We start from the raw sequence: 18,362 nt of genomic DNA, 5'->3' as shown, positions 1-18,362 counted from the left end.
CTCCCGATTCTTGGAATCTTCTCATTGGATGTGACCTCCGAAAATTCATTTACCTAAGAAAATCATTTCTACATTTAAAAAAAGTGTTTATATATGCTGAACCAAAATCATATCTTTAAACTAAATTTGTTTCATAATAAAATCTGTTTCTTTCTGATTTCTTGTAACTTAATAGCATTCATATTGTTGTTCAACGTGTTTAAATTATGCAGCAATTTCAGAGAGTAGAAATCATTCGCCTATCCCGGTCAAGACGAATGATTTTTACACTTGGAAATATTTGTATTAAAATTCATACTAGCGGATGACTCCGTTAAAAGTTACTGTTGCGGTATCTCCAGTAGTTTCTTGGAATATGTTTAAATGAGCCAAGTGTGTTGTTGAGTCTGCTTAGATGACTTTAGAAATATTTACTTAATCCTCCTTTGGCATCCTATCTATTTTTCTATTAATCACTTATTTTAATTTTAAACGCGTTTATTTATCATAAATATGCATTAAACATCCCCATGGTTGATCAGGTTAGCACGGTAAACCGTTAGCGGCCTAATATACTATTCCGTGCTGTATGTAGTAAAGACCATGTATCCATTACTGAATTAACTTTGTATTAATAGTTGATAATAATAATAGCTATCAAAATACTGATAGCAATTTATATATTTGGACGCTTTTGAAATACTAAGCACCTATGACGGTGGCTCTTTCATCAGTTTTCTAGCCTGACGTTTGATCATTGGAAGGGGCGTCACTTGGCGAAACAAGGCGATCAGGGATACGGATCAAGTGTCAAACACGGCGAGGATGAACTAGTCGACGAAAATCAAAATATTTTTGAGGCAGAAAGGAGGGGACGAAAATTCACCGTACTTTGACTGCAGAAGTTCACATCTAAGGTCCAGTGTCTGAATATTGGCGATCACATGGGGACGTCTGGGTTTAACCTCTAATACTTAATTACCCATTCCGCCGGATAAAGCTACAAAAAAGTTTTCGTAGCACGGTAAAAGTTGACGGAAAACTCTTAAAGCTATCATCTATAAGGTTGAAAGACCATCAGAATTTATTAAGGATGATATCCAAATTATTTAACGTAAACAACGTTCAAGTAAGTAGAATTTGAAACGATATTGCCTTGTTAAACATATTTTTGATGTTTCCAACAGTATTTTCAAAAAGGTTGTAAAAAAATAAAAAATTCAACGCCGGGGATAGTTTTCATATCTCCTTAGAATTTTGACTGCTAATGAAAAAATGTTGACTCTTTCCATTATAATCTTGAAATTTTTTTCCTTGGACACAATATTTATTCGTATAACTATCTCGAATACTGCAATACCCTACTTTATAAATTGCAATACGGTAATTTTATAGCGATGACGAGATGCTTTGGAGATCTTTGTGATGCTAAAAGTTTCTCTTTACCTTCCTCCCTTGAAGTGAGGCGTTGACAACGGCGCTGTCGGCGCTGTACGCCAAACTGCTCGTGGTGCTGGGCGTGGCCCTCCCGGTCACCGAGGTGATTTCAACTCAAGTGCCGGCCGGTTTCTACCACGGATTCTACCTCTACCTATACTCCGGCTCCCTACTCTTCGTGTTTCTCATGCACGCCTCGCTTCTCCGACAGAGAGCAGTCTTCTCCATCGTTCGAGCCTACCACAGCGGTGAGAGGGACGACAACTAGTGACCTATATTTCTAGTCATATCAAAGTACCAAGCCCACATGATTAAATCATGATCTAATTCACTATTCCCTATAACGCGTTTTACTTGCACCTCTACTGAATTATTTAAAAACTTTTCGTTATATATATATATATATATATATATATATATAATATGGATACCTGTTTCATTCCAGGAATCAAGGAGCCAGATAAACCCCTGTTCTATTGTTTTGAGTTTGGGTGGAGGGTCAGAGGATGGGAGGAATGCTAAAATGGAGACACTATAGCATTTATCAAACGAAACGTTGTATTCGGAGGCGTGTTTTGGGATTGGGACCATCCCAATCAGGGAAGAATTCTTGCATGAGCCCCAGTGGTTTATGATTCTAATATTTAGCGGTGTGGTACACCGTCCAATATAAAAGGCAGGGCATACTTAGCACTTCAGCAGGTAAACTATATTAATAGAATAACATGAGGAGTAGTTAATTGGTGGGAGAGAGTTAAAAAGCAGGTGGGAGAGAGATGAGGTTCGGGTTTGGGAAATAGGACATGTTTTGCATGTAGGTTTATTTCAGAGCGTGGGAGTGGTTTTGGGACGGACCGGAGATTCGAGGAATAGATTGGATGGTTTGAGGAGATCTGATAAGCTGGCGGGGTGTTTGAAAGTAACGGAAGGGCATTTGGGAAAAAGGTTGGTGTTTTAATTATGGTTTTTGAGGATAGGGTAGAGGTTTGTTAGGATTGATCTCAGAGACTCTAAGTCAGGGAAGCATGTGGTACAAATTGAAAGAAGGCGGGTTTCTGCAGTGGAGAAAGTTTTGGGAGTGTAAGCATATCCTTGGATTCTATTGTTTAGGAGGGATTCAAGATTACCTCGTTGGAGGAAATGATCGCATTCATGCGTCACTAAGATTATTTCCAGAATAAATGACAAAAGAACTAATAAATGACTAACTAATTCTTTTGTTTTCCCCTTCTTTAAGAATCTGGCGAGCGGACGTTACGAAAACCTTCCACACCCGTTCAGAGATATTGCAGCTTCTACTTGCGTGTCGGGGCTATCGGTGAGTAGCCTACACCCCACCGGATTTCCTTTAGACGTGGTTTCCCAAGCCGTGCACTCAAACACAATCAAACCATATAGTGTCACCATGGAGTGATCATTAGTATTTTTAATCATTTTATTGAGAAAGAAGCAAATCTGGAGCATTTCGTATTTAATTTGTTTCCGCTTGCATCTATATCCAACGCCTCCTGATTACTTTAACGCGTTCTGCTTTCAAATGGAATTTTTCTATGGTTCCATCTTCGAGGTTAGCATAATCGATATAATTGACTATCGATGGTGAATGGATAGAAATGATAATTAAAAATTGTGATTTCCACTGTAGTATTTTTATTCACACGATCAGGGTTTCAACACTTTGTGTCTTCTTCAGGTGAAAATTACATATATGTTGGCAAATATACGAGTATACTCTTTTTGATGAGTATATATTTACCAACATGCATGTAATTTTTACCTGAAGATTACGCGAAGTGTTGAAACCCTGGTCGTGTGAATTATTAAAATACTATAGTGGAGATCACAATTGTTAATTTTCATTTCTATCCATTCACCATAGATAGTCAATTATATCGATTATGCTAACCTCGAAGATGGTGTGGATATCGCATGTGGAAAGTTTCCACAAAATTAAGCCTGAAACTATAAGATCTACCGTGATAGTTTCGATCTTTATGAATGTACAAGATACAACACAGATACAATAAATTCTTATCCGGTTTAGGTGTTTCGAAATGGTGAATCACGTCAAGGATGTGAGAATCCTGTCGAAAAATGGAAATTCAAAACTCAAAAAACAAAAAAAATATCTGAATCAACGTAAAATTTAAGTTTATACAAATCCTTCTCATTTCACGAACAGGAAAATATCTGTCGATTTGCTTTCTTTATATCCTCTGTGTCATTAACTTTTATCAGGATTACATTAGTAAATATGGGACCACATACGGGATCATCACTTTGGAATGGAAGGCAAGAAGCAGACACACTCTTCCCCCATTATCTCTCTACATTACTCATTAATTTATTGACATAACCCTCCTTTTTTCCATTAAAACTTGTTTTTCAACGGTATTCATATCAACTTTTTTTTAACTTTTGTGGTAAATATCTACCAATTTCCAATTTGATCTAGATACGTATTTGCGGTTTATGTGAATGAGTACAAATAAAAGAAATCAATCCGGATCAGCGATTTCAGAACAAGTGGACATCCTGTTATCTCAATACTCCTCTTTCCCCGACAACATTTCATTTTAAGGTTTTGGGATCGGGAGCATGATCTACTCCGGACTGGAATTCGGGCAGTTCTTCGAGCTTCGCAAGGAACAGAAGTGTCACAAGATCCTGCACGCCGTCACTCCCGTCACCCGTATGCTGCTCACCCTACTGCAGATGCAGTTCATCTTCCTCAACAATAAGGTGGGCGGTCACGTGGCTAATGCCGCACCCGAAACTGGGTACGCCCACGATCGATGACCCCTCCCTTACCAAAACAGAGGGGCTGGGGATAATTTGTCTCGACTCAATATACTAGAGTGCAGTCTTGCAGAATCTGTACTATAAGAATTGGATGATAATTAAACATAATAAAACATAGGTAATGAGATCTTAAAGAAAAAAGGAAGACTCAAACAAATATTAAAATCGGTGGGCATAGACTGGGACAATTAGAACAGTAAATCTTTTTTTAAAGTGTTTTGGAAGGTGAAAGAGGATTTTTTTCACGAAGGCAAAGTTATAGTAGAGATTCTGACTACACACCGGCGAATTCCAGGTTCAGAATGGGATGAAGGCTTTGGGTAGTCCGAGTTAATCTCAATCTACCAGAAATATCGGGGTACCCGCGGTAATGTTTCAAGGCCCCAAGTTCAAGATATTTGACAAGGGTTCCGTAGGAGGTCAGATTGATCAACATTTGTCTCTGCCCTTCTTTTGAATGACGGAGGGAAATGAATTTTGTGTATCCTTTGCGAAGAAAATTTAACCTTCCCTCCATCATGCACTCACTCTTTCTATTTTCCTCTCTCTCGTTCCGCTTCCAGCTGGTGGATATGCGACGCCATAAGATGTTCGCCCGCTTCGGCCTCATGCACATGATTGCCATGAATATGTGCGAGTGGCTATATGTCATCGTGGAGGAGACCAAACACGAGATCGTCCACCTCAGTTACCATCCTCCCCTTGTCACTGATCACGGTGAGTATGTGAAGCCGGTTGTCCATCAAAAGCGATGCTGTCTTGTTTTGAAAATTTTGATCTGCCATGATTTTCAGTAGAAGGGCACGCCTAAACCGTTTGAGATACCTGCACTTTGCTTTAATTCATCCCGTTTCCAAGCTTGCGAATGATTGCCGAGCAATTTTACAAAAAGCAATGGTGTAGCCGAGAGAGAACCTACTGAATAATTCGAGTTTTACAATGCAACAATTTTTAATGTGTCAAAAATTATTCGTCATGACCGGAATTCGAACCCGGATACCTCGATGTCCGGCCAAACACTTTAGCCAGTTACCGACACATCTCCAATATTTTGGTGGATTCAAACAAGCAGAACGCTACGACGAAATACTGTAGATTAAATGCCACAGGTAATCGTGCCTATGGGCCACAGTTCACGAGATTTAAGCCCACCTTTTTATCTAGTATTTCAATGATAACGATTTTATATAATTAAATGTATGTAAATTAGGTAATCTTAATATGGCGCGCCAGTTTATCTCCATAATGACTGCCTTGTTTTTTTTTGGTTTGGCAGGAAAAAATTAATTCTTTCACAACTTTCAAATTGACGCATTATTGAATCGATATTTAACGAGTGCTCCACCATATCAGGTTCTGCATTTCAACCCGTAATTACTATATGCAACTCGCTCGTTATCTTTTGAGCCTCCCGTATGCCGTATTGCCAAACATTTTTCCGCTTTATGCATCCTCTTCCTCGGAACAAGTGCTTTCTGATTGGTCGATTGTCTAAACTTTGTTCTACCTCTTCATTGGTCATCCGTATATATATATATATATATATATATATATATATATATATATATATATATATATATATATATATATAGTACAATACACAGTAACACACAATATAGAAACACAAAAAAAGAAGAACACTCACACGTTATTTCTTGATATTTCGACGGAAACAATCCGTCTTCCTCTGAAGATATAGAAGTAATGACTGCTGGAGTAGTTGAGGTGAATATATATATATATATATATATATATAGTGTACAATAGTACGTACATACATCGAAATTTTTGCTCATACAAATGTTATAATCAAATTTTATACATATAATTATAATTTTACTGTCAAAAGAAAAATAAAAAGTAGTCACAATGACTCCTCGTAACCTGATGAAGGTGGTTGACCACCGAAATAGTGAAGTGACTTGATTTCGTTTTGGTTAATCCTTTGACTGCAATCAATGCGTGCATATAAAAATCAAAATGTATACACATACATAAAGAATTAAAAATTTTAGACAGTGCCGCCAAAAAAATGAAAATGGCTTGAAAACTCTGCGTCGTCCCTGCGGGCATGTGGGCGACAAAAAATATGCATATGAACAATTTTAAAAATTAAGAAAAACATGTTCAAGAAACATTTTTGAAAAAGATGCAACAATGTTTCATTTTGTTAATGCGTGAGTCATAATTTTGGATGAGAGCTGGATTATGTTTGGCATTTTCACTTATCGTTATTATTTTTTAATTGCGTTTATCTCAAATTTAAGTTTCCGCCCATGTGGACGAGTCTCAGTCAAATGAACGCCCACATTTAACTTTTTATCAGTATTAGTCCTTCCCGTTTTTGGATTATAACCTTGGCTCACTATCAGCCCTGTCATTTTGCTTCATCTTCACATAAAACGGAAATATACATTATTTACACATTTCCTCAATTTACCCTCAGTTAAAAAATCGACATGACCTCGTACTGAAGAAGTGGATTGCCGTATCACCGGAGCAATGCCTTTTTTTGTGCCCAAGAGTTTAGCCCAGGGGTGGCGAACGTTTTGACGATTGACTGCCGACGTCTAGAAACGTAATAAGAGTATACTCTTGACTCGCGTGCCAGCTCATAAAGTGATCACCTTGGAGTTTCCCATAGCATCGTCCCAGCTCTGCTTGCCAAAATAATTGCTCTACGTGCTACTTTGGGAACGCGTGTCATAGGTTCAACAATCCCGTTTGAGTCCTTTAAGTGGCTTGTCTGGTGAACTACCCCATGGAGACCTAAACCGTTTCACATTTCAACCATTTTTAAACATTTCTACAAATGATATATATTTATTTATGTTGGCGTGTACGCGAATAAATTACTTAGGATTCAAAATCATACAGAAATCCTCAAAGACGACTATTTTATGGTTTATCGAAGCTCTATTTACGATAAAGAACATGACTCGGTGGATGATCCTGAAAATATTCATCCAGAAGATACGCCGGAAGAACACAAAAATGTTCACGACGAATTATTACCATAACTATTGCATTTCTCAGCATGGCGAGAGTTAATAAGCTTGAAATTCCTCAGACTTAATGTGCAATGCATAAAATACTGGGAATATGTTCACTTTAAGTGATCAAATAGTAAATTTCATCTTGGCCAGGTCATAAGCGCGGGAACAATTCATGGCGTCAAGTATAGGAAACCGGAAATGAGAAATACTATATACGCCAACCAATGAGATTTATATGGCTACCAAAATAATTATTACGGTAAATTAACACTTGTTCAACTCAATAATAATGTTATTGTCCATACGATATTCCAGAAGAGCTACAGATTTAGCGATGCAAGTTAAATATTAAAATGTTTACAACGAGAATTCTTAAGCAAGCTCCTATAATTAAACCCAAAGATAAAAGGTTTTCAATGTTCCGGTTGATTAAACCGCAAGCAAGTCGGCGGGAACGTCCACTATCCGCTTACTCACGGTGAAATGGCGGAGAAAATGCGAAAGTTTAAAATTTTAAGGCGTTCGTCCATCCTCCTCTTTTAAGTAGAAAATATCCCGGAGAATATTTTAGACTATCGACGAACACTAATGAGTATTATGTCGATAAATTTAGCGTAATTTTTTTTTAATTAGAGATTTAAACTTTTCTACAGTTACAGCTACTACATTGTATCCTAAAAACTATCAAAAAGCGTGTGGCAGTGGGTATTGGCTCACCAATAATTAAAGCAATTGATGATTGCTGTGTAAATTATGTTTCCTACAGTTGTAGAAAAATGATATCACAGTCAAATCTACAATAAATTTTCCTAACTTCTTCTTACTTCGGTCTCCCCTATCGATGCACTGCTAGGCTAGTATTATCACTTCTGCGTCAGTATTGAATTCGAGTGATATGTGTTATTCTAGATCTAAAAGTCACAAGTTTAATATTTTTATCTCAAATGTCTCAAAACAAAAACCTTTCTATGGCAGTGTTGCACTCTCTCATCGTTCATAATGAGTCCTCACGAAAAGGACAGATTTTCTTATCCTATTTTCTTATCTTCTTATCCTGTTTAGTTCCGCAATTACGTTCCCCTACGAGGTGTCCCAAACACGAGGCGTATTCATGATAATTATATCTAACCAAAGTGACATAAAACATTTTCTTATATTATCCATTCTAATATTTCCCCAATATACGTTTTGTGAACCTTATGTCCCCCTAAATATTGCTCCGCAGAGTTCCTAAATTATTATATCAAATTTATGCTGCATGATACTGTGATTTCCGTGAATTGAAATACAGGTTAAATATACGGCGTAAATTTGAAACAGGTTACTTAACTGAGGCTGTTTAAGACATATTACGTGCCCCGACTAACTATGGTAGATAAGAGCAGGTGCGTAAAATCAGTGAGATAGGAAAATAGTTGAATGGATAGATTTAAAATGTAATTTTTTCCTCGTACCATATGATATCAAAATAGATTGGACAGATGGCGCGAAGGAGATAATTAGCATTAGCAGTGTATATATTTTGTCGGTGTTCTGCATTTTTTTACTTAATAGACCCATCTTTTTAGCAGTTCTCCCGCATGATTTGAGTATACGTACCTTGTTATTGAATACTGTTGCATGTAAGTACCTTCTTTCGTGTGTTTAAATTTGTTCCAGTGCAAGATCAAACTAATATCTGTGTAGAGGTGTCATGATTTTGTTTAATCATACTTGGCTGGTGACCTAAAACCCCCGCCACACGCCCTTGCGGCGGCTTGCGGGGTATTATGTAGATGTAGATCGTTAGTCATAAACTTAATCAGCCAACATTGTTCATACCCAGGCGAATCAACCCGCCGAGGTGCAGCGGTTTAAGAATTTTTTTTCCAGAATTCAATTGATGAATATTTTTTCATATATAAGTAGTTATATCTCTCCCGGCATGATACGCTGTGCCTAAACCATTGGATTTCCTCCTCAGGACCAACCCATGAGGAGGAGTCCAGCAACTCCACCACACGCACTGTCGCGGACCTCTTCGAGTGCCGCCGGACCAACATCATGGGCTCATTGGTACAGAATGCTTCACCATTCCTCTTCCCCTGCACCATAGAGTACAGCCTCATCTGCGCCGTGATTCTCTACGCCATGTGGAAGGACGTTAGCCGGTACGGGCCACCCCAAGACTCACCGGCATCCCGCGCAGTCCCCTCCACCGTCGCCGCCGCTAAGGCCCACCGGCAGCCAACCTCCCGGAGACCATCGGGCATCTTCGGGAATATGGTGCTGCGCAGATCTTCTATGGGACACCTTCACGGCACCCATCACTCGGCCGAACTTTTCTCCGTGGACTGCGCCAATGCGCACCGTGGTCTCTTCGCCGGCATCCTCGTCCTGGTGCTCACGTTCATCTCCCTAATCACCTTTTTCGTGCTGGTGCACGCACCCGGCTTCGAAGCAGTCGCCGTATTCGAGGTCACCGTTTGCGAGATGGTGCTTTACGTCCTCACGACGATCGCCGTCATCGTGTGCACAGTGCAGATGCGAGACCTTCGCTATCGGGGGCCTCAGAGAAAGCTGGGCATGGACAACGCTTTGCTGGTGACAGCCCAGACGGGAATGTACGTCTACTGCATGTTCGCGATAGTGGGGGCGTATTTCGCCCGGGAGGAGGAGAGTCCCCCGGGCGAGGAGCCTCGGATGACGGAGGACGCCAAGGCGGGCGGCGTGGCTGCCGAGCTGTGCTCACTCGTGCAGACCACCTGCCAGACCATCTTCGTGCTGGACGCGTGGTGCCGGCGTTGTCGTACGGAAGAACAGTGCCGCCGGAAGCCGGGTCGTCAGTTGGTCACCTTCCTGCTGGTGGCCAACATGGCCATGTGGACAATTAACACCCTCGAGAAGAACCGTGCCGAGTTCCACCCCACACACCTCCACTTCTACGGCGTGTGGGCGTGGACAATCATCACGCACGTGAGCATGCCTCTGGCCATCTTCTACCGCTTCCATTCGACTGTGTGCCTCTACGAGATTTGGAAGACGGCTTATAAGATGAAGCCAGAACCCAAGAGCCAAGTTCATCGCTAGGGAGGGCTCATGAATGCTCAGAAAAGCTCCGAACCTTGGTGGAAACGCTTCCGAGCGAAATGAAGACGATTATGAATCAAATATTTTCCTCGTGTAATGAATTCCTGTGCTATATTTTTCCTACCCTTAATAATTAGCACAAATGAGTGAACTATATTAAATATATATATATATATATATATATATATATATATATATATATATATATATATATATATTAAAGATGAAGGACAGGTCATGATTGATAGCAGTAGTAATTATGGATAAGTTACTTCACATTCATTGCTTTATAGGATTAGATGCAGGTCTCTATATGATTTGCAAACAAAACAGCGTTCCAAAGCCCCCAAAATAACGTACCAACAATATGAAGAGGCTGAATTGTACCCAAGCCATGTATACCGGTTTATCTTGATCAAAGGTGACACATAACCTGTAGCAACATTATTTCAATATTATGATAAAACAGTGGAAAATATAAACTTTACCCTCTTCGCCTTCTCACAAACACAAGGGCATAGTACTTGCTAAGGTCCGCGGTTTTACATTTTATGTGATAAAAAAACCTATATATAATATATATAAAAATATAATACATGTACATATATGCACAATATAAATATGTGTGTATATATATTATACATTTAGAGAGAGTCACTCCGGTGTTTATATATAAATTTAAAATATATATATATATATATATATATATATATATATATATATATATATATATATATATGTAGTAATTGTTTTGGCTTTGTTGACTTGTACGTCAGTGACTCAGAAAATATCGTAAAAATTATTTACATATGGTGAAAAAGTGATATAACTCAATTTTCCATTCTTCATGTGACCTACCCGTCAGCAGAGTGCAAATAAATGACTGGCATGACCCACCAAAATAATCCAACCACAAAGATAATGTCATGAAATTCATAACTGATTACAATAATTTTTAATAATTTCTTCAAATTAATTTTTTTGTAAAGAATTTCTTTAGAATGCACGTTCAGAATATCATGCTGCGCAAGAAAATAATAAAGACTTTTTTATGGACTTCATCATTTAATCACAGCAGTTATTATTTTCTATGTAATTATTCTGAATCTTACCCCGCATTAATGTTTAAGAATACTCAAATTCCTTTTAAAACACTTTAAAAACTAGTGAAACAATCTAAATTTAAAATGAAATTCAGTGATGAAAGCTAATCAATGATTTTATTTGCTGGAGTCCTTGAAAGATCATACAAAAAAGTGAATAATATATTAAACCATGTATAAACTAATTTTTAATAAAATGATGATTTATCATAACCGAAAGTTTAAAACACGAAATATATTTTAAAATATTGACAAAGAATTGATAGTGAATTTTTCGTTTGCGAGAAAAATAGATCCCTGAACCCATGGTGAAAGGCAGCAGTTTCACCATTAGGCCCTGGTGATTAAGACCGAATGGGTCGACCCGCCATCAGCTTCCACAGCTGTGGGCGAGAGTGAAGTGCGCGGTAACGGCCGCAGTCCTACAAAGTGGAAGGTAACGAGAAACCACCACATTAGTCTCCCTATAATATGCAGACTTGCATTCAAATGTGACATGATGGCTTTCCTTCCAGTAAAATATTCCGGTGGTAAAATAGTCCCCCAATTAGATCTCCGGGTGGGGACTACTGGGAGGGCAACATCAGTCAAGGTGGAAAAATGCAGGATACGGATATGGAATGTGAGATCATTGGGAGAAAGCGGGAAGATGGAAAATGCCACGATGGAGATGGACAGATTTGGAATCAACATCCTAGGGGTGAGCGAGATTAGGTGGGCCAGGAGCGAACGACTTCTGGAGCGACGGATACAGGGTGATATACTTAGGAGATGAACGGAGAATTGCAGGAGTGGGCATCATATTCAAGAAGAAATGGGCAAGGTAAATAATATCGTGCTGGCAATATAATGAAAGGATATTGATGATAGAGTAATGAGAGAGGTAGAACCTTCGGATACAGTAATAGTGCAGGTGTATATGCCGACGTCCAGCCATTCAGATGAGGAAATAGAGGAAATATACGAAAAATTGGAAGAGGTTCTAGGAACAGTAAAAGGGAAGGAAAACCAGATTGTACCACACACCATATCCTTGTCAGGAAGAGGTACGAGGACCAAGTTAAGAAGTGTAGAGCTACCCCGGCATAGTATTAAATAGCGATCACAACCTGGTGATCATGGATAGCAGACTGCGATAAAAGAAAATGAAGAAAGAGACACAACAACCCAGATTGAACACAAAGATACTGGGAGAAAAGAGCGCAAGAAAAAAGTTCACCACGGCCATCCAAAGGGATATAGAAGGAAATGACGAAAATATCAGCACTGATGGTCATATCATACCATATCCTTGAGAATACATGTGGATAATACATTGAAATACTCTATCAAGCTCCCAAACTACTGGAAGATGGCTAAATTGAAAATTAAACCATGATAGGTAAAGACGATCGGGGTCTGCAGATATTAAGAAGCGAATTCAAGAGAGCTGTGGTAGACCTAAGAAACAACAAGACACCAGTAGTTGACTAAATAAATGCAAATTAATTAAGCCACTCGGGGTCAAAGCGAAAGATGCCCTGTATGGAATAATGAAAGATACCTGTAGCTAAGGTAGTGGAAAGATACCAAAGACTTCGAGAAAAGCATAATGATTGTAATACCGAAGAAACCAAAAACATATAAATGCGAAGAAACACAGAAAATTGAGCCTGGTGACTCAAGCATCGAAAATCCTTACTCATATAATTAGCCGAAGAATAGATGGAAACCTCTTAGGAAACCGATTAGGATTCAGGAAAATCCGAGGAGCAAGAAAGGCAATTCTAAGCTTGAGAGTTCTGGTCGACAAACTGAGACATGTAAATATGTGGCAAATTATATGTGGCATTCGGGGACTTGGAGAAATCCTTCGGCGACGTCGAATGGAAAAATATGTACAAGATACTAGAGGAGCTTGGATTGGACTGCATCAATAGAAGAATTTTCCATAACATAAGAAACATTAATTGGGTATCAAAGGAGTCCTCACTTTCGTGTAGAGCATGGCGCTCTATAGTTCCAAGACCTGGAACATTGGAAAAGTGAATCAGCGAAGAATAAAAGCCTTGAAATATGGTGCTGGAGGAGAATGCTGAAGATTAAGTGGACAGACAAAGTAACGAACGAGGAAGTATATATAAGAACAGAAGAAGAAAGAACCATATCGAGAACTCTACGACAAAGAAGAAATAGTTGGCTTTGACATACATTGAGGCACAATTGATTAGGAACATAATAGAGGGAAAAATAGAAGGGAAAATTCCGCAAAGAAGGCTAAGAGACATGTACATAGGAAAAATTAAGGACGGAAAACAGAGAGGGTATCAGGGATTGAGGGAATAGACAATAAATAGAGTAGAATGAAGGGCTGCAGTTAACCAATCCTAAGATTGAAATACTGATGATGACGATAAATATATAGAAGCTCTATAAATAAACACTAAACCCATATCCTAACTGGTTACTTAAATTATTTTATTCAGCAAAAACTTATCAAAGAAACCCATGTGGCACTTTACACCAGGCAATTCCGATCCTACAACGTATGCAACCCACGTTTTACTTATGCACTGCGTAAACGCTATAATGAAGGGGCTTGGCAAGTTATACATATATTCTTCAAGGACCAACCAGCCAGAATTGAGTTGCAAGCTTCGCTAAATCTCCTAGAGTCAATTTGTTTACCACTGGTACCGTTCAGTGGTAAACCAGAAAATTTTACACTGAACTTAGGATACTTTTAATCGTATACGATCACTGGATGTCCTAATTGCTTCGTTACCAATTTCTCGAAAGTAATTGCTGTAACACTGTAATAACAACGCTAGGAAAATTGAAAAAAAGGGATTATATAAAAAAATGATATCGTAAAATGAAAACGAAACTCTGGTAAAAGTAATTAGAAGAAGGATGATGGCAGAATGGACTTAATACGAGATAGAAAGATGAACTAGAGAAGAAAATGGGAAAATGTAAACAGAGAGTTAGGTAAAACGAAGTATAAGGAGCGAGATGAATAAATGAAGAGGGAAATAACAAGTGCAGAAGAACCTTGATGGACTGCATAGTGTGAGGCTTTTGCAAGAAGATATCATCTGATCAGTAGTAATTCCTATTCCAAAAAAAGGCAAATTCAGCCATTAGTGAGGATTACAGAACAATAAGACTGATTTCTTACGCAGCTAAAGTGTATCCCAGGAACATTAATCAAAGAAATGAGGGGAACATAGTTACTTAGTGCATGCTCAATTTGGGTATATGAAAGGGAGAGGCACGCGTAATGCCATTGCAATAATAAGGCCACTAATAGAGAGGAATATAGAATACAATCAGGACGTATTTTCGTAGATTTCAAAAAGGCGCTTAAAAGAGTGTTTTGGGATAACCTTAATGAATATATTGCAGCAAATAGGACTATATTGGAGGGACCGGAGGCTAATGCGCAACCTGTACCTGTCCCAAACTGCTCAGATGCGAGTGTGGGATGGGGGGTCCGGATGGACACTGTTAGGAAGAGGAGTAAGGCCGAACTGCCCATAATCACCAGTCCATTTCAGAGTATATGTCGAAGAAATGGTTAAAGAGGCATGGGAAGGACTGGAGATATGAATGAAAGTCGGGGGGAATTCATAAAATCCGTACGCTTTGTTGATGATGGAGCATTTGTTTGCCAGTCAGGCAAGTGTTTGCAAGCTTTTCTGATCGTATTGAAAATCCAGTGTGATAAGTATGATCTATTCCCAACTCTTCACTTTCAGATTTAAACGCCGGGTGATTCTGAGCAGCTTTCACGTGGATGAAATTCTAAACTTGAAAAAAGGCATTCTAAACTACGCTTGGAAACAATAGATTCCAAAAATATTGGTTTTTATTTAAATGACTAAAGCGGTGATATCTTAATCTTTTCATTTAAAAAATGAGAGAGCCTTCCGTAATTATATATTCTACGATTTTAGTAAAAATCCTTTTGAATAAATAAACCAATTAATCGAATTTATAATTTTCAATAACCTTGTTTTTTAATTCAGGCTTTATAGCAGAGGAATCCCTCTTTTATGCAACTTTATGCATTAACATGGGTGGTCTGAAAAGTTTCCGACCTAAAAAAGATACAAGACATTTTTTCTGAAATTTTTGAGGTTGGGAACTTTTCAGACCACCCTCGTATGTATTGAAAACAGGAAGCTGTTTGCAATAGAAATTTTTATTTTAGTCATTGAGACTACATTCACTGTTGAGCGCATTAAACGTTCAGTACGATACAGAATGATAAGCTTTCATAACAAAACAAAGTTATAATATTTTCAAGAAAGAGGAAGGCTAGGTTAAACGCTAAAATCAGAGGGCATACAATAGAGCAGGTACAAGAGTTTATCTATCCTGGTAGTATTGAAAAAGTAAAAGGAAAATAAAGGAAGGTCTACGTTTGCCAAAAATTCTTCCACGAGGAGGAAATTGATGACAGGGACGTTGAGTAAGAATATTAAGACAAGAATCGTTAAAACTTTGGTAAGAAAAGTGGTTTTCTACGGTACGGAAACATTGTCGTTGAAGTAAGATGATAAATGTGAATTTGATGCTTTTACATTTTGGGAATGGATAAGAATGGAAAGGTGAAATGAGCAGAGAGGAAAACAAAGAAAGGACCACTGGTGACTGGGGAGGAGACAGAGAGAGAAAGTAATTGGGAGAGATCCAAAGAAGACAGGAAACGTGGATGGAGAGCATTTTGATTGACGATGGTATTTTGAAGAATGTAAGAGAGGGGAGAGAGCGTTAGGCAGGCGAGATAATGGAAGGAAAAGAATAGGCTAGTTGAACGGAATGATGTGAGGTAGAATGTATACAGAATGAAAGAAAAGTCGAATAGAATTTGGAGTGTCTCAATAGACAATGTTATTTCTCGTTAGACAAGGCTACGAAATGTAGCAATCGTCCGCCTGCGTTCATCTAAAATCAACCTGAAAGAGTGCATGGAATGTCAATAATAATTTGAATCATTCCAATATAAACTCATTTTTGGTGAACGTTTCCTAATTCTCTTTACTATGTTCACACATGTCTTCTCTCTTTTTTAGAATCCGTGCACAAATGGTATCAACTAAAAATGATTTTTGTTTAATATTCTGTTTTGCTTCTTTACCCATAATCAACTTAAACATGTTCAAAGCACATGGCTTCACTATTACTCTACCAATTATATGTGATTCGTTTTTTTGTAGACCATTTTTCGACGATAACTGACCTCCTTCTTCGAAGTACTGAATAGATGGTCATGAAGAATGGCGTTCGAGACAAATCGTGCTCATTTTATTCTAAATGAGGACTCTCACTCGTTAAAAGTTTTGGGCTGAAAATTCCAATCTTTGATGAAACTACACTTTCATTTTCGTTTAATATCTTGCAGAAAATTAGGATCTGCGGATTGTGCACGCATTCTTTGTTAATAAAAAAATAAAGCTGTAATGCTTATTCGAATCTTGATAGCTAAATTTCTTTCGCGAGTTATTTTTTTTGGGCCTATCTTTGTGTGCTTCGTATATCTTGAGAAAATGTTCAAACGCGAAGAGAGGACAAAGTTAATGGAGAGATGAATATGAGAGAGCGAGGCGGAATATGGGGGTGAATGGGAGGGGCAAATGACTAATTATAAACTTTTACTGAACAAGATGATTCATGGAGCGGCAGGAGGAGAATCAAGTTGGCAGTTATTTGCAGATGGAGATGGAGTTCCCCGTCATCGCTGGTAGTTATCAACAAATATACTAACAAAAAGTTAAGGGTACCATGGGTAGGGCTGGATCTGGGAATAAAAGGGGGCGGCTAAATGACTAAGTTCGGTTTACAGATGATCAAGTATTATTGATTTGGAGATCCAAGGGATTGCAGTTCCTACTAAATCCAATACAGAAACAATGCAGGAGATACGGGATAAGGATTAGCTATAAGAAGACAAAAAATACTGTGCTCGAAAGTAACATATGGATCTTGATCATATAAAACTTTCAATTTATAAATTAACTAAAATAGAAATAATTTTCTAATTCTCATAAATCTATATTAATCATTTCCTTTTGAGAATGACAAAAAATACACTATATAGTCCAGACAATTAAATTTATACCCAGTTAGAAAAAGTAGAGTCGGTGCAATTATATAGCTTGTCTATTTTTATTTTTAAAAGTGTTCTTCTGTGAACAAATAGAAATTAGACAGTTGAAATAGGTATCACTCAATACATCACACGCATACGCTAGACGTGCATGTGTAGAGCGAGCCATCATTTTTACTTTCTATCTTGAGTCATAATCAGACTTTTTGAGTTACCGGACCCTGCAGTGAGCAAAATGATTATGCATATTTGGAGTATTCATCTGTGGGTGACAGACGGTACCGATTGCACCGAGAATTTTAAAAGAATAAGTACTTTAAGAATGCAGTAATATTATAATACACATCCCTCTCCACAACCTTGAACTGGACTATAATCTTGAGGTGGTGGAAGGAATTGTACGTCCTGATTACACCTAGAGCTGCGCTGGCGAAAGCAATAATATTTACTCCAGATAGGTCCAGGATTGGCACCAGAAGAAAGGTGTAGTGTTTAAAAGTCAATTTCAACCTACCCGCATTAATTTTGTACGCATTAGTACCCATTAAATATTAATATCTACATAATTTTCCACCAATCTCTAATTACATCCAGCATAAGAAACCGAAGAAATCGACCCGAAAAGAGGGTAGAGCCCGCCGAATACTAACCCCGACTTTATGTGTAACTCACACATCAGAGTAGAACTGAGAAGAGTCTATTACTTTTCCTGCGCCACCTGTGGTTTACCAGGAAGGTCTGATACCTGAAAAAATCACACAGTTTGGGTGAAGATGCTGTGATTCCCTAGAGAAGTCACCCGGAATCGAAATCCGACCCCCAGTTCAGTGTCCTAGAGCTCTACCCTCTGAGTTACCACTCCTCTCAGTGCATATTATAAGT

The 18,362-nt window shown here is 38.4% G+C and overlaps 1 protein-coding gene across 1 annotated transcript in view; it reads left to right on the top strand.

Annotated features, from left to right (window-relative positions):
• Positions 1-10,283, top strand: part of LOC139698040 (proton channel OtopLc-like) — a 65,702-nt gene extending 55,419 nt beyond the window's left edge. Inside the window, exons 5-9 of the mRNA XM_071596899.1 lie at positions 1,441-1,661; positions 2,654-2,734; positions 3,998-4,158; positions 4,782-4,922; positions 9,192-10,283. Coding sequence (XP_071453000.1) covers positions 1,441-1,661; positions 2,654-2,734; positions 3,998-4,158; positions 4,782-4,922; positions 9,192-10,283 — 1,696 coding nt within the window. The remainder of the gene's footprint in view (positions 1-1,440; positions 1,662-2,653; positions 2,735-3,997; positions 4,159-4,781; positions 4,923-9,191) is intronic.
• The last annotated feature ends 8,079 nt before the right edge of the window (positions 10,284-18,362 follow it).

Source organism: Hetaerina americana, unplaced genomic scaffold (genome assembly GCF_022747635.1).
Source record: "Hetaerina americana unplaced genomic scaffold, ioHetAmer1.1.p SCAF_8, whole genome shotgun sequence".
Taxonomy (NCBI): domain Eukaryota; kingdom Metazoa; phylum Arthropoda; class Insecta; order Odonata; family Calopterygidae; genus Hetaerina; species Hetaerina americana.
Note: the sequence above shows the minus strand (reverse complement) of the source record. Positions and strands in the feature narration are given on the sequence as shown.